Below are 16274 nucleotides of genomic sequence, written 5' to 3' on the forward strand. Positions count from 1 at the left end.
TATTCTCCCTGCTTCCGTTACTGCAACTAGCAGGAATGGCGACTGCCATAGGTACAAAAGGCGAATGCCCTCTTCTTCCATGGCACGCTCCCTATCTCAGCACCAGCCCAAGCCTGAAGCTAAACTGCATGATAAATGCCATATGTGGTTTGGGCTCCAGTGCATCTGCTTGCCCAGTTGTGGAGATCCTTCCTCCTTCATAACAACCTGGGCTACAAGTAGAACTTGGAGATGTTGCATTACAGAGAAGATGGTTCCCACACTCAGAGACTTATGTCCTGTTCTTCCACTGTGTCTGCCACAGGGGGGAATGCAACTTCTCCTGAATTTTAGAACGAGAGCATGCATGATTTGCCACTGCTTTCTGTTCCTTCAGAAAATTTGCAGTTTTTCATTTCATTTCATTTAAAACATTTCTATGCCGTCCCCATCGCAAAAAAGCCTCGGGGCGGCTCACAAAGAAGAGTTTTTCCTCCTCTCCTTGCTATTGATGCATCAGTGAATGGATCCAACACTACAAAAAAGCAATCTTGATATGACTACACGAGTGAATTATCAAGAGTCTTTGTGCATATTGTTTAAGCATAAAGGAGTGTGCGTGAGTGTGTGTGCACGCACACATGCACATCAGGAAAACAACGTACGGAAATAATATTGATGCAACCATAAAAATGCATCAAGACTGTCTTTTTTTCTGGCAGGTTTTGTTTTGCTTTCTGAAAAGCACATTGGTGATGGATATGGATACGCTAAAAGCTGCAACAACTTGTACTTGCACATTAGCAAATAGTAAACGAACCAAGGGATAATTCTGAATGCATTGACTTCTCTTCAGGAACACTCTTACCAGGGAAAATTCTATACAAGGGTAATTTGCAAGTGTACTGGATGGTTCTAGGGGGAGTGCATTAGCATCTCAAAACATTTGGCAAGGCTCATACTTCCACTGATCTGCCACATTTATTCTCTGAATTGTAACCAAGATGGTTATATTGCTAAAGGACACACCTGGCATCGACCAGTCCTTGGAACACAAGAGATAAAACCAATTCTTTCCATCAATGTAAAAGTATGCTTTGATTTCAAGAAGACAGATTTTATCAATCAATCGTTTTCTATTATTGGAAATATTTATGGATTGGAAGAAATAAAAAGCTAACTTTAAAGTTGAAAGCCCTACCCCAGAATTCTTTATGCCAAATGATTCATATAATTTCTATAGTTGCTTCTTCATACACTTACCTTGATATTCTTGATATTGGATATTATAAAATCAGAGGATCCTAAAGCAGGGATCAGTGCCAGCAGAGCATAACAGAGTAAATGCCTCCCCATGGTGAAAGAATGAACAAGCGTACAGAAAGGGATGCTCAGTCTTATAATCAGTCTTGCATACTATTAATTAGTAACTAGACAAAGCTACCAAATATTTATGCAAGACTTTTGTTGATAGCCGTGTCTAGAATTGCCAGGTCTTCATCATCCCAAAGTGTGAGACTCATGGGAATGGGATAACAATGTTATGGGTATAGTAGTGGTGGGCAGAAAGGGGCCAAAGCCCTGGCTCTTAGGGATGCAGCCCCAAAAGCCTGGGCTGACAGCTCGCACAATCCACATGGAAGCTCACACAATCCACAGGCTATTTCTTAGAAGCTCTGATCCAGAGAGGCAAGCTAGCAAAGCCTCTCTTTCCCTTCAAAACATGAGTCAAACCTGGAGATATTCCATGTCCTCTTTTCTGCCCAAGTTTTTGTCTAAGCGGCCCCTACTAACATCTGCTGTAAAGCAAGTATAATCATGTTTACATCCAAGTAAATCCTAGCCAGTGGTTGATTGTGAAGTTTAGAAAGTAGGAAGTGTAATTCGGCAATGCGGGTTGCAGCCTTTGCCTTTGAGGAGGTGGTGAACTAAAAAATAGGGGGTCATGGGAAAGAGCTAACAAATGCCTCAACATGCATTTCTGACATTCCTGATGATTCTCCAGAAAACATTTTCCTGTGGATTACATGTATTCTGAGATGCTTTTCCCTTATTCCTCCCCTGTCTACCCTTCCCACACTCCCACTCTCTATCCCAGCCCCACTTCAAAATATGTTCCCTTAATGAAGTTGGCTCAGCAATCACAGATGTAAGGAACAAGAAACGTAGCTGCTTTCGGGGGGTTGAGGGAAACTTAGGTTCTCAGTGCAGCCTTGCAGTTTTGCTGTAGGTTTATTCATGCTTTTCAGCATGGCAGAAGCAGAATTCTGCTTGGGGCCTTGGAAAACTGTCTTGCTGGAAGGTCTCCCTGGAGTTTCTGGGGGAGAGGCATAAAATGGGGAGGTGGCAGTTGTGTGTAGACCTGCTGGGCTGACTTTGTTGGGTTTTCTCTCTCTCTTTCCATTGAAGTGTTCTTTTCAAACATACTTTGGCTCCTGAATGAGTTTTCTCCCACTTCTTCCCCATCTCTGATCTTGGAGGGGATTTCTGTTCTATCCAGATCATCCTAGTATCTGTAGGCTAAGTCTTTCCAGTGCCTCTTCCATTTTTAAAATAAAAAAATGACCTTTTTTGATTCACAAGAGGAAGGCTAAGACATTTTAACTAGGAAGGGTTCATCTGGGGTGTGTGATGGGGTGGAGAGAGAATGTGGGCTGTGAAGACAGAGGGTTGGATTAGAGACCCAACATGAAACTGATATTCTGAAGATGTTAGATCTGTTGGCAGCCAGACTACTCTGTAGACTTCCTGGCTCTCAAAATACATGGAGATGGAAATGAAAAAATATATCACAAGTCCATGTATGACAAGCCATATGCTAAATAAATAAAATCTGAAGATGGTAATGTTTAGAAGCAGTTCCTATGGGCCTGTACTCTGAATGTCTCAAGTGCCTTGCAATGCCCAGTGCCAATTCTTAAAAAGCAAACTTGGATACCTAATACGAGCATCAGAGAATCTGCCTGCTAGATCAAAGCAAAGGCCTGTCCAGTCCAGCCTTCTCTTCTCACCGTGAGCAGCCAGTTGCCCAGGGGACCCTGACAAGTTGGACATGAATACAACAGCATCTTCCCCTTCATGGCTGTTACATATGCCGTGTTTAGAATGCACTCTGTGGGGATGAATGGTTTGAGTTAAATGTTTAAACAGTTTAATTCATTCATCTAGTGCAGAATGCAGTCACTTGTGGAGACAAGGCAATCAGAGCGTGTAACACTGACTGTGTACCAGCAACAATAATTCTCAGTATATTTCTGGGCTCAAATCAATGTCCTGTTTGTTACCTTTAAACTCCTTAGTGGCTTGGGACTAAGTTATTTGAGGGGCTACCTACATGTAGATGAAACTGCACAGGCTTTCCTGCAGCCCTTGCTCTTATGCCTACTGGTCAGATGCAAGTTGACATGCGTGAGAGACAGGCACTTTTTGTGGTGGCCCCATCATTGTGGAACTCCTTCCTTCCGTAATTTGCAGCTGGTTCCCTCAGTGAGTGCACTTCATTTCTGAACAGGGCTTAAGCCTTGGTTCTGTGAATCTGCTTTTAATTGAAACTGTTTTTATTTCACTGACTAATGCTGGCTTGATGCTGGAGAATTTCAAAGGTTACTGATATTTTATTGCTGGTACTTGACTTTTTTATATCACTATTTTATTTTTGTAAATATTTATGCTTTTAATTTTGTAAACTGCCTTGAAAGGCCTTTCTTCCCAGAAAATGAGTTTATACTTACACAAAGTAAATATTCAGTACGACATAAGAAATACACCTGATATACTTTGTAAAATCCAATGTACAGCCACCACCATTGTCAGAAATATATTTCTGTGATCCAGGAAGATACTGAACTTTGTATTCATGCATGTCCGTAAGGCTGCATGAAGCAAGTTGCCATCTGTGGATCCGCATGGGCATTTCTTACATGAGGCTTTAATTGTGTGCTAGACGAGGTTGTGACCCTTCAGAGTCACTTGCTGCCAAGAGGTTATGCCCTGGAAAGGATGGAAAGGCAGGAAAGGAAAAGCTCTTTGTGTAACAAAACTGGAAGTGGATGTGGTGGATTGACAGATTATGGTGTCTCCTCTCCCAGCCCATTGGCCCTTCCCAATTTAGGCATTCCCTGCCTCCCTAGGACTGGAGTCCATGAGGGTTGGATCTCCTCTGTGGTCAGCAGTATGTATTCTGATTCAGAGCGGGAAATTTGCAGCATCCTAAGGGCCATAAGACTGCTCTCTAAGGCTGGAAACATATAGATTCCTGCCTGAAAATGAGCTCTGTTAAATTCAGTGGAGTTCACTTCTGTGCAGATATGCACAGAATTGCAAAGAATGATGTTGCAAATCCAGGTGTTAAACTGCATTTAGGGTTCATTGTTTTGGCTGCGGAGCGCTTTAGGGCTTCAAGTGTTTGTGACATTGATAACAACAGTGCAATCAATTTTAGAAATCTTTTATTATTAGCCATGTCGTAATGGGGTAAGAAGTAGCATTTTCCCTTTAGTGTTGCTGAACTAATGCAGCTGATTAATGGTTAACTATTATAAGCACAATCCTATTCATGTTTAAATTGAAAAAAGATCTACAAGTAGCACCTACAATTACACATATGACTTTATTTATTGTGATCATGAAATGACATTTCATATTTAAACATTAAAATTAAAATCAAAGAAGAATGAGACAGTTGGTGCAATTCATACACAGGGAAGTGAAATTTTTACTGCTGCAGAAAACTTTCCTTAAAGAAGCATATCCAGTGACCAACAGGAAATAACATTATCCAAGGATTCCACCCTGTAATCTTTCTTGTTTTGTCTGAAAAAAGAAAAGCAAGACTCTGAGAACAAAGTTCTTCATATCTCCATCTTACATCAGCTATATAGGATTTCTTTTCACGTGCCAACTTTTCTAAGAAAAAAACAAATAAGCATATAGAAAACAGCAGCCACAGGAAGTCCCATTCAGGTGTGCAGGAAGTCTCTCCACTCCAATCTCACACTGGCCCAAACTTATTATTTCCTTAGTGCCAGGGGCAGCTTTTTTCCATGGTGAATAGTGGAGTGAGGGGCAGGGATGGATCAGGCAGGAACTCTGATTTTCTATCAGGTTCATGACACAGGGGAAAGAGCTAGGCCCTCCTTCCCTTGGGCAAATCCCCCCCCCCCCCACAAACACACACGCACACTTCCTATTTGTAATTAAAACAGGAGATCTGAAATGTAGTTAGGCATTTCTTATTTGTTTAGCTTGGCTGTAACATTACATGGCAAATGGAACCAGCAAATGGCAGAAACCAGTAAGAAATGGAGAAAATAGCAGTTCCAAGAATATGTGGGAACATGTTAGCCTGAAGGTCCATACCAGCTTCTTCATGCAGCACCAAATCTTGCTTCTGCTTCTGCTTGTGTCTGAAGTGAACCACTTTGCACTTCGTCCCCTACCAGTGTGTGTGTGTGTGTCTTTGTCTGAGGGACTGTGTGACTATGTACGTATGCATGGAAAATTAAGTTCACAACAATTTCATTTTCATATTTCATCCTCTCATATAGAGATTTACAAATATGGAATATATTATATATGTCATCAAAAGGCTGCCATGATGAACATATTTTATGTTTAAACAGCGATACATTCTCTCACATGTATCCATTTGTCGTATAAGTAAGTCTAAAATTAAAGGAAGGGGTGGAATGCATGCTAAAAGAGAAGTTAGAAAATGTGGGTATGTTTAGTACTTCAGAAGAAACAAAATTGGAAATTTCAGGACTAAAGAATTCTCCAATAAAGTGATGGTATTTTTTACCTGCTGGTATGGTACCTTTTCCCTTGGACAATTATTGATCTCCTCCTGTTGTGGTTTGAATTTCCTTTGAAATGTGTATTAAAATAAAATTGTCCTGACGAAACAGGGGAGAGAGAGGAAAAGAATTAATACATAAGAACACAAGAAAAGCCATGCTGGATCAGACCAAAGGTCCATTTAATCCAGCACTCTGCACACATGGTGGCAAACTGGCTGCCCACAGGCTCCCCCAAGCAGGACGGGTGCAAGGCCTCCTCCTGCCCAGGCTCCTCAGCAATTGGTGTGCACAGGCAGGCCACCTCTGGTGAAGGAGGGAGCTCACGGCCAGCCAGACTAGTGGCCACTGATGGCCTCCTCCCTCACGAATCTGTCCCATGCCTTTTAAAGCCATCCAGATTGGCAGCCATGACCACTTCCCATGGCAGTTAATTCCACAGATCAACTATACGTTGTGTGGAGAAGTACTTCCTTTTATCTGTCCTAAACTTCCTTATAAACCAACGTTTTCAGAGTAGCTTCTGAATCTCAAATTATTATTAATAATAGCAAGTGAAGAAATAAGAAAAGTAAAACTAATATGAAATAAGCTGGGGAGTAAAATCATACATGGGGTTGTGAGGAGAAAGAAAATATTGAAAGCAGAAGTATGATGTTAGGATTTTACAGAGCTTCTCAGATCACTGTTCTTCCTGATATGGTTCTGTTACATAAATAAATATACGTTGATTCTTTTAAATACCTATGTTCTGCTCTGGGTGGATGTAAAGTGTGGCATATGAAGCCCCACATTCTGGCTTTGACGTAGACAGCAAAAGATAGAAAGAGGAGAGGCCTCCTGTACTTAATAAATCAAAAGGTAGCAGCTGATGTTTTGGGGAGTCTTAATGAAAATCTGGGACCTGTAGCGCCCCCTAGATACATCAGCTTCCTACCTTCAAGCTACTTTATTCAACCAAGACCAGACTTACACTTTTAAGTACAAAAGGAATGATGGGAGACCCAATGGGAAAACCTTTCTGAGAGAGCTTTAAAGGGGAAACCACCCTGTTGAGTTTTGTGGAAATGTGCTTTCGTGCAACTGCCCCTCTCCCAGTTAAAAAGAAAAAAGAAAACCTGTCTGCAAATCTGTGGAATCCGTATCTCTCAAAAAAGCAAGTCTGCTGTGAAATCCCCATGCTGGATTAGCAGAAATCCAATATCATTTGAATCTAATGTGGATTTCTCCATCATCCCTAGGAGCAAACCCTTCTTGGACAGGCATCAGTTATCTGTGTCCAACTAATCTCCTGTCTGGATGACTACAACTTGTTATTTAGAAACTTAGAAACTGAGTGAGTCAGAAGGGGCCTCCTAGGCCATCTAGTCTGACCTACAGCTCCAGCCGGCTCTGCTCATGACATGCCTACCATTTGTGGAGGTACATTTGAAGATAGTCTGGGACTCAACTGTATGAACATAGGATGTTTTTCCATTCTGTTGGCTTCTTGTCTGTTCCAAAGCCCACTTGCTTGGATCTGAGCTTTCCAGTCCTTCATGGTTCGAACCAGGATGCATGAAGGATTGCCTGTCTCCTATATAGGCACAGTGTAATGGTGTTTATCTAAGGCCCCTTTTTGGGTGCTGATGCTAAATGAGGTTTGGCAAGTAACTTCTGGGGAAAGGTCTTTTCCTATGATTGCGTTCCATAATGAAATGCCTTCCCAATACGCCAAACTGACAAGACTTTTTAATTTTCCCTAGCATTTAAGTCCTTTTCAGCTTGACTCTGTTTTATTTTGGCCACTCATTTTTATTTTTAATTTGCTTTCTGTCTTGCTATAGAGCAGCAGCATGAATGCTGAAAAACAGACAGACACACACCAATATCATTTTTCTGGTCTATTACATACCAAGAAGACCAGTGACTTGGTCAGAAAAATGGTCGCCATCAATGATGTATAATCCAAGAAAGTATTCAGGGAATATCACATAGGATATTTTTATTGTGATGTTGCTGACCCCTGTTAATGAAAGACTCTTTCCTTCTTCAAGTACAATCTTCAACCTAAAAAAAGAGCAACTTATATTTTATATAACACCAGAAATGGCTAAACACTGTACAAAAGATCTGAAAACAGGCATAGTAGGGCTGCAGCCCAGTAAGAGACATTTTAATCAAATACTTATGCAACTCCTCATCTATAAATCAGTTAATGTTAAATTAAAATGGCATATCAATAAAAACAATATTTCTGAAGCAAGAAGAATTAGTTCTTTGTTTTTAGATGATGTCCACTTGGTTTGTAGAAGGCATCCTCTTATAGAAAGGTGCTGCAAGAGCAACTTCAGAGGTGACAATCAGGTGGCATTTCAAAGTGAGCAGGGAGAAGAGAGGTGCTGCCAAGACATGAGCCATTCTGGTAGTGCCGCGGCCTCTTTTCCACCCTCTCTGATCAGGTGGGTGGCTTTCTAGGTGGGAGGAGTGGGCATGTGATGCTCAGCTCTGAATTGCTCTCTCCAGAGGATGCTTGGAACCCCCTGAGTTCAGAGGGGAATGGATGTCTTGCTTAGACTGTGTCCTAAACAACATTTTGATCTGCCCACCAAAATTTGTTACGCAGATCTGCCATCACAGGTCGGATAACCTTTCACTGTATTCTATCATCACACACACACAAAGCATTTGGCTCAGTTTGCAGTGCACAAAATAATTCTATATGTAGGTAGGTAAAATCAGAAGAAGACTGGAAAGACAAATCATTCTAAATCTTAAATGAAGGAATGAAAATATACTTAATGAGAAGAGACCTGCAAGGAATTGCAAAGAAAAGGAAAGAGAGGCAGAAGGAAGATGGCATTTCCATACCTGAATGGAACCAGCCTGCCTGTCTCACAGTCAGAGTGGGAGAGAGAGGCATTCGAGCAAAAGGAGACGGGTTTTGTAGACAGAACATCACTGCTGCCCCCAGCACTGACAGCAAACACAGGTCTGCTCTTCACCTTGATGACAGGGCTCAGCTGAGCCGTACCCTCAACGCGAGTGCTGGAGCGGATGTCAGCAGCGGAGGCCGTGCCCCATCATTTCACCTGAGTCCCTTAGCCCTCTGCTGCACAACCCATTGGCGGGATCACTCAGACAAGCTCCAGCCCCAAAGTTAACTACCCCAGGATGCTCCCCCAGTAAGTCCTAGCAAGCTGCCCTCAATCTTTCTGTAGGCTGACATGGTTCCTTACCACTCCCTCACAGGCCCCAGAGTTAAGGCCTGCACTTTTGCAGCCAAGGCATTGTGGGAGAGAGTGGCAAGGAATGTTTTGGGCCTCTTCCTATTTTCCATCAAAAATGGCCTTCTTCCCTCTCCTCTGACACCACAGTTTGGCAACCGCTCATGCCCGCGCAGGACAGAGGGGGGTGAGGGTGGCCAAAACACCTATGACCTTGTAGTCGACATTAAGTGAACAAGCCAGTGTGGTGTAAAGGTGAGAACACTGGACTGGGACTTGGAAGATCTGTAGTCCCCACTAGACCATAAAAGTCACTGGGTGACTTTGGGCCAGTGGCTGACTCTCAGTCTAGCCGACCTCACAGGGGTGTTATGAGGACAAAATGGAAAGAAGGAGGACTATGTCAGCCATCTTGGGTTCCTTGCAAAAGTAAAAAGGTGGGATAGAAACATTGTAAATAAATCCTAACATTTCATGTGCTCCCTTTAATTGGGGCAATTGAGATACATCATGTGTGTCTTGAACATTATGTGACCACAGGACACTGAGAATAGATATAAATAAAGAGATGAACCCTGACTGCTCTTTAGAAGGCCAGATAGTGAAGATGAAACTCAAATACTTTGGCCACCTAATGAGAAGGAAGGACTCCCTGGAGAAGAGCCTAATGCTGGGAACAATAAAAGAAGGGGGCGGCAGAGGATGAGGTGGCCAGATGGAGCCACTGAAGCAGTCGGTGTGAGCTTGGGTGGACTCCGGGAGATGGTGGAGAACAGAAAGGCCTGGAGGAATGTTGTCAATGGGGTCGCAATGGGTCGGACACGACTTCGCGACTAACAACAACAACAAAGAGATGAAAGAAAGTTTGATTCAGTGAGAGATTCAATTCAGCCCCACTCTTTGTGAAGGAAAATGCAGAAAAGGAATTTTACCCTTCCACTGTCAAGGAGAAGCTGGTTTGCCAGGGGAGCATGGTTGCGTTTCCACTGAGATTCAGGATAACTTTGTCTTCTGAGATATTGACTTGCATATTAGGTGTCTGATAGACTATGTCAAACTGTACAAATTGCCCTTCTTCCCCCAGAGTGCCCGTCAACTGGATTCCTAGAAACATGAGAAACAAATATAGCAGAAATATGGACAGAATGAGAATGAAGATGGCACACCTACTCAAAATGTTAGAAATCACACATAAGAGCACGCAGTGGCTAGAAGAATTGCAAAAATGTCCAGTATCAGTGTCAGTCTGCTGGATGTATCAGCACTATTATTCTTTGATCACATAGTACCAAACCAGCATAATGGCAGTGAAAGGCTTCTTCAGAAAGGTACTATTAAGAATAAAAGTAGGCTGGATTCAGGTTTATTATATCCTCCAGCAGAACAGACCCAGCCAGTGGAACAGGATTTAGCTGACCTGCCCTCTCCTCTCCACTGCAGCCCCTGAGAAGTCCTGTTCCACCAGCAGTGGTCTTTCTGCTAGCAGAACAGCGATCTTAGATTTGATCAAGTAAGGCGAATAAGGGGAGCCATGATAGAGGTATACAAAATGATGCACGGTGTGGAGAAAGTAGACAGGGAGACATTGCTCTCTCCCTCCCTGCCTCCCTCTCCTCTCTCTGTACTAAAACCCAGTGGGGTCATCCCATGAAGCTGGTGGGAAATTCAGAACTGATAAAAGGAGGTCCTTCCTTGTCCAGCTCATGCTTAAACTATGCAATTCACTTCCCCAGGATGTAGTGATGGGCACCGATTTGGACTGGTTTAAGAGGAGATTGGAGAAGGCTATGAATGGTCCTGATGGGTTTTGGCTACCTTCAGGATCACAGGAAGTACCCAGTGTCTGAGGAGCTTGGAGAGGACACCCCTGTTGCACTCATGTTCTGCCTAGGAGTGTCCTGCGGGCAGCTGGTCTGCAAACTCAATGCTGGGCTAGATGGCCCTTGGCCTGATCCCACAAGGCTCTTCTTAAGTTCTTAAGTTAACCGCCATCTCTCAGATAACAGGTTTTCATGAGGGATTGATTTTTTATTTATATCTTTAAGAAATTCATAGGCTGTCCGTCACTGTCGTCTATGGATGGCTTACAGCATTAAATTAGCTATTCTACGGTGTCACACAGGGCATGTTCCCCCAGGCTTTGAGTTTTAATTTCATATAGGCACCAGATAATGTATAATAGCCTGATATGAAGCTTGGAAAACAGTTTATATAAGGCTTACCTTTATCTGGGTCAGACAGCAGGATTCTGCGTGTTTGCGGCAGTCCAGTGATCATTAAACAAATGGTATCATTTTCACCAGGCAATTGCAAGATGAAATGCGGATATGATGCACTGCCTGGAAAAAAGGAAGCACCAGGTCTCCTCTTGTTACCTTGTAATAGCAGAACCTTTTACTGGCATACAGAATTGGCGAAATTCAAATATATCATGCAAAGAGTTCTAATGAATGTGTAAGAATTAATATCATGCTGAGAAGCACCTATTTCTCTAAAACTAAGCAGGTTCATATGGAAGAAAGTCATGGAATACCAATGGGATCTAAACCCTGATTTACAGAACAGTGGAAACTCCACCAGAATCCACCAGAAACTCCACCAGAACTCCACCCCTGCATCTCCACCCCTGCATCTTGCCCGTTCTGCCAGCCCCTAACCCCCCTGCCTGCCCACCTGTCTTCCGTTGCTGTGCTGTGCTTGCTGCTGTGCTTCCCTCAGGAGCAAGAAAGCAGGAAGTTTCCCACTCCCTCCCTGCTGAGCGTGGGGGCAGGAAGAAATGCAGAAGCAACGGCAGACACAGGTGAGTAAGGGGAGGCATATGCCTGCCCCTTAAGATCTGGGGCAGAGGCCCTTCTCTGGGTGCCCTCCCTGAAGGAGATCAGGAGGGTGATTACCCGGAGAAGGGCCTTCTCTGCAGTGGCACCCCAATTGTGGAATTAGTTCCCCAGAGAGGTTCACCTGGCAACATCACTTTATTCTTGTTGGCGCCAGGCCAAAACCTTTTTATTTTCCCAATGTTCTACACCTGACTGTTTTAATTGGGGTTTTATTATTAGTTGCATTTTTAGGACGCTGTGTGAGGCAGGTTTTTTGTTTGTTTGTTTGTTTACATTTTGTATTGTCAAACCGTCCCAAGACTTCAGTAATGGGAAGAACTAGAAAAGTTTTAAATATAAATAAATAAATAAAATGTGGGTCCTGAAGGATGCCATGGCTTGACGACCTCTGCTCTAATGCAAGGATTTCTAACTTGTATGGCTGGGGTAGATTTCACCTCCACAGCCTTCTTTTGATTCAAGGGCTTTTTTGTGACTATCCTGTTCTTATGAAGAATTGTTGTATAGATAAGCAAAAAGTGTGTGTGCGTGTGTGTGTGTGTGTGTGTTTGGGGGTGTGCACCCAGGGCAGGCAGGGCAGGCTGGCTTTGTAGATGCTGAGGTCCCCCTAGGTGCTGCGCTGGGGACTCCTAGTATAATGACACTTTAATAAGCTGGATGAGGGCCAATAAGCTGAGCCTCACTCCAATAAGACAGAAGTCCTGTTGGTGGGCGGTTCGGGTCTCTAGATAAGTGATTTTTGACCCAGTTCTGGATGGGGTAGAACTCCCTCTAAAGGACAGGGTCCACAGCTTGAGGGTACTCCTTGACCCAGAGCTGTCACTGCAGGTGGCGGCGGTGGCAAGGGGTGCTTTCCTACAACTCCAACTGATCCATCAGCTGCATCCTTACCTGGATGAGCACTCCCTAGCAACAGTGATACATGCTCTGGTAACTTCCCGCTTGGATTACTGCAACACGCTCTATGTGGGGCTGCCCTTGAAAATGGTTTGGATACTGCAACTGGTACAGAATAGAGCGGCCAGGATGCTGATGGGGACTGGCCGTTACTCTCACATAACGCTGGTCCTCTACCAGCTCCACTGTTGAAGTCCGGGCCCAATTCAAGGTGCTGGTTTTGACCTATAAAGCCCTAAACGGCTTGGGACCAGGATACCTGAAGGAACATCTTCTTCCTTATACACCCTCACCCCCCCTTAAGATCTGTGGGAGAAGCCCTGCTATGGGAACCCTCTCTAAGAGAGGTAAAAAGGTCATCAACTTGGAGTAGGGCCTTCTCTGCTGTGGTGCCCAGACTCTGGAATGTACTTCCCAGAGAGGTATGCCTGGTGCCAAGTTTTTACTCTTTTTAGTGCCAGGCCAAAACCTTTTTATTTAAACAGTATTTTAAAATTTAACAACTTTAACTTTCAGTCGCTCTGTTTGTTTTGCAATTTATTGTTTGTTCTGTTTCTATTATTTATTACAAATTGTTGTTTTAATTATTCTTTTAAATATTGTAGGCCGTCCAGAGATTTTTGTACAATAGGATGGCATACAAAAGCTTTTAATAAATAAATAAAATAAAATTTATCACGTGTTGCTTTATCCTGTTTCCCAGGTCAAGGGATTCCTCTCTTGTTCTTAGTGGGAGAGGAAAAGGGCTCCAGGATCATGGTTGTGGGGTCTCAACAGACATAGCTCACCCCACATTGCATCATCTGCCAACCTGACATGGTAAACCTGTGCCTGGACTGCATTACTTTTGAGAGAAGTTGGGAATGGGGCTAACAGGTGCGAATGCTTCACTATAAAACCAGAAGTATCTCCACATGGAAGCTTAGCATCCCAAGAGGAAGGCCAGGCTTCAAACCTAGCGTGGGCCTGTAGGTGGGCTAGGGATGGGCTGAGGAGGAGGAGCCAGCCAGGCGAGGCGGGACATCCAAGGAGCATTGGGCGGTCACCGTGTGAGTCCTCGGTCTTTGGGGGCAGGCTGGGTCCCTCTCCTCCGAGATGGAGGGACAGTGGAAGGGAGGCTGCTGGAGGGACTGTGCTGGACCAAGACAGAGGAAGGGGCTGTGCTGGGTACTGAAAAGACCCAGAGGTCAGGCCCACAGGACAAAACACTGAAATGCACACATTTGCATATGATGACTCACCTATGTGCTTGAAGTGTCTTTAAATGGCCCTGCCCATTTATAAAAGGGGATACATAGCCAGAAAAGGACATTTAATTTTTTTTGGCGGGGGGGATTCAGGTAGAAAGATTCAGGGAGATGAAGCAGATGTGGACAAAAAAGAAAAAAATCCAAGGGGATCAGATGCAACTGAGACCCAGCAGGGTGATGGGGCAGATGTTCTCTCAGAGATTGTTGTTGTTAGTCGCGAAGTCATGTCCGACCCATCGCGGCCCCATGGACAACATTCCTCCAGGCCTTCCTGTCCTCCACCGTCCCCCGGAGTCCACTTAAGTTCACACCGACTGCTTCAGTGGCTCCATCTGGCCACCTCATCCTCTGCCGTCCCCTTCTTCTTTTGCCACCTATTGTTCCCAGCATTAGGCTCTTCTCTAGGGAGTCCTTCCTTCTCATCAGGTGGCCAAACTATTTGAGTTTCATCTTCAGGATCTGGCCTTCTAAAGATCAGTCAGGGTTGATCTCCTCTAGGACTGACTGGTTTGATTGCCTTGCGGTCCAAGGAACTCGCAGGAGTCTCCTCCAGAACCACAATTCAAAGGCCTCAATCCTTTGGCGCTCAGCCTTCCTTATGGTCCAGTTTTCACAGCCATACATTGCCACTGGGAAAACCATAGCCTTGACTATACGCACTTTTGTTGGCAGGGTGATGTCTCTGCTTTTTAGTATGCTGTCTAGATTGGCCATAGCTTTCCTCCTCAGGAGCAAGTGTCTTTTAATTTCTTGGCTGCAGTCCCCATCTGCAGTGATCTTGGAGCCCAGGAAAATAAAATCTGTCACTATCTCCATTTGTTCCCCATCTATTTGCCAGGAAGTGAGAGGACCGGATGCCATGATCTTAGTTTTCATTAAGAGAGTGGTATCATCTGCATATCTGAGGTTGTTGATATTTCTCCCAGCAATCTTAATTCCAGCTGCTGATTCATCCAGCCCCACCTTTCTCATGATGTGCTCTGCATATAAGTTAAATAGGCAGGGCGACAGTATACAGCCTTGTCGAACTCCTTTCTCAAATTTGAACCAATACTTATGCATAATTGGACAGTAATCACTGCCTGAGGTAGGAAAACGAAATAGAATACCTTTTTGATGACTGGAATTCCCATGTTGTTTCGGAAATTGACGAATGGATTTTAATCCTATTGGCTCACTGGACACACGACTCCTGAAAACTGTAAGAAATTCTCATTGCTCCTCAGTTATTTTCTGGTAGTATAAAGTGCCAAGGAATATGTTGCTGGAATAAATTCTGTACCTTGAATGCCATCTTCCTGGAACAGGCCATTACAGTGACAAAAAAAGTAGTAATGAAGTTAACGTCACAGTCAGAGCTGTCCAAGAAGAATGGCGGGTGTCAACATGAGAACGTGGCTCAGTTGAGAACAGGGCTGGCCCTGTTGTTTAGCAATAGGCTCCATGAGTGTGTGTACTTGTGTGTGTAGTAATGATGGTACGGAGTGGTGTCTCAGTGGTGCAAAGTGATTTTTTTAAAACTCTTGGACTTTGCTTCATCCAGCACAATGCCTTGGGCCAACCAAAGCTGAGAACCGCAGCAGAGGTGTATCTCGAAATCTGCAGCCAGCAGTGAAAGCAGTGTGAAAAGGTTTCTGGTCCTTACTATAGTCACCAGTGTGGGGTATTCCACATATATTTTGTGCAGTTGTGGGTTCATGCGATGTCAAATGATTTACCTCGTGTCCTCAGATTTCTCTTCAACTTCACCACTAAAGAGCACTGTACTTCTCCCCACCCACCTTGGTGGAAGAATGAAGGTTGCTTTCTCAGGTAGAGCCTTTTTGAACAAAAATACTTCATAAAAGTACATGCTTTTATTTTATTTATTTTTATATTTATAGGCCGCCTCTCTCTCTCTCTCTCTCTCTCTCTCTCTCTCTCTCTATATATATATATATATATATATATATATCACATTATTATTATTATTCTAATATATATATTTTAATTTTTATTTATGTGTTGTAAGCCACCCCGAGGCTTCGGCGAATGGGGCGGCATAAAAATGTCTTAATAAATAAATAAATAAATGTGAAAAAATGGTTTCTTTTGTTTTTTCAGTTATGTACCATTTTTTCTCACTAAAAAAATTCAGTGGAAGTGTGCTGTGGACACAAAAGAGAGACTGAAGGGTTGCCACATTGTCTAAAGAACCTGTAAACAACCATGAATGGGGAATGATGAGCCCACAATAAGAAAAATCCTATGGGTTGGTTTCAGAGTAATACAAATAGAAGCCCACCTGGGCAATGGAGCTTTTCTCTGTTC

General features: G+C 43.6%; 2 protein-coding genes across 2 annotated transcripts in view; both read right to left on the reverse strand.

The window, feature by feature from the left end:
* ITIH3 (inter-alpha-trypsin inhibitor heavy chain 3) overlaps nucleotides 1–1586 on the reverse strand; it is a 29374-nt gene extending 27788 nt beyond the window's left edge. The window contains exon 1 of the mRNA XM_044451527.1: nucleotides 1243–1586. Coding sequence (XP_044307462.1) covers nucleotides 1243–1335 — 93 coding nt within the window. The 5' untranslated portion in view covers nucleotides 1336–1586. The remainder of the gene's footprint in view (nucleotides 1–1242) is intronic.
* A 2824-nt stretch (nucleotides 1587–4410) lies between these two features.
* The window catches only part of LOC123034264 (inter-alpha-trypsin inhibitor heavy chain H3-like), a 37358-nt gene continuing 25494 nt past the window's right edge, over nucleotides 4411–16274 (reverse strand). The window contains exons 16-20 of the mRNA XM_044451508.1: nucleotides 11203–11319; nucleotides 9913–10084; nucleotides 7669–7823; nucleotides 5780–5873; nucleotides 4411–4791 (exon numbers count right to left, since the gene is read on the reverse strand). Of these exons, the coding sequence (XP_044307443.1) occupies nucleotides 4716–4791; nucleotides 5780–5873; nucleotides 7669–7823; nucleotides 9913–10084; nucleotides 11203–11319 (614 nt within the window). The 3' untranslated portion in view covers nucleotides 4411–4715. The remainder of the gene's footprint in view (nucleotides 4792–5779; nucleotides 5874–7668; nucleotides 7824–9912; nucleotides 10085–11202; nucleotides 11320–16274) is intronic.

This window comes from Varanus komodoensis, unplaced genomic scaffold (genome assembly GCF_004798865.1).
Source record: "Varanus komodoensis strain SLA01 unplaced genomic scaffold, ASM479886v1 scaffold6_2, whole genome shotgun sequence".
Classification (NCBI taxonomy): Eukaryota; Metazoa; Chordata; class Lepidosauria; order Squamata; family Varanidae; genus Varanus; species Varanus komodoensis.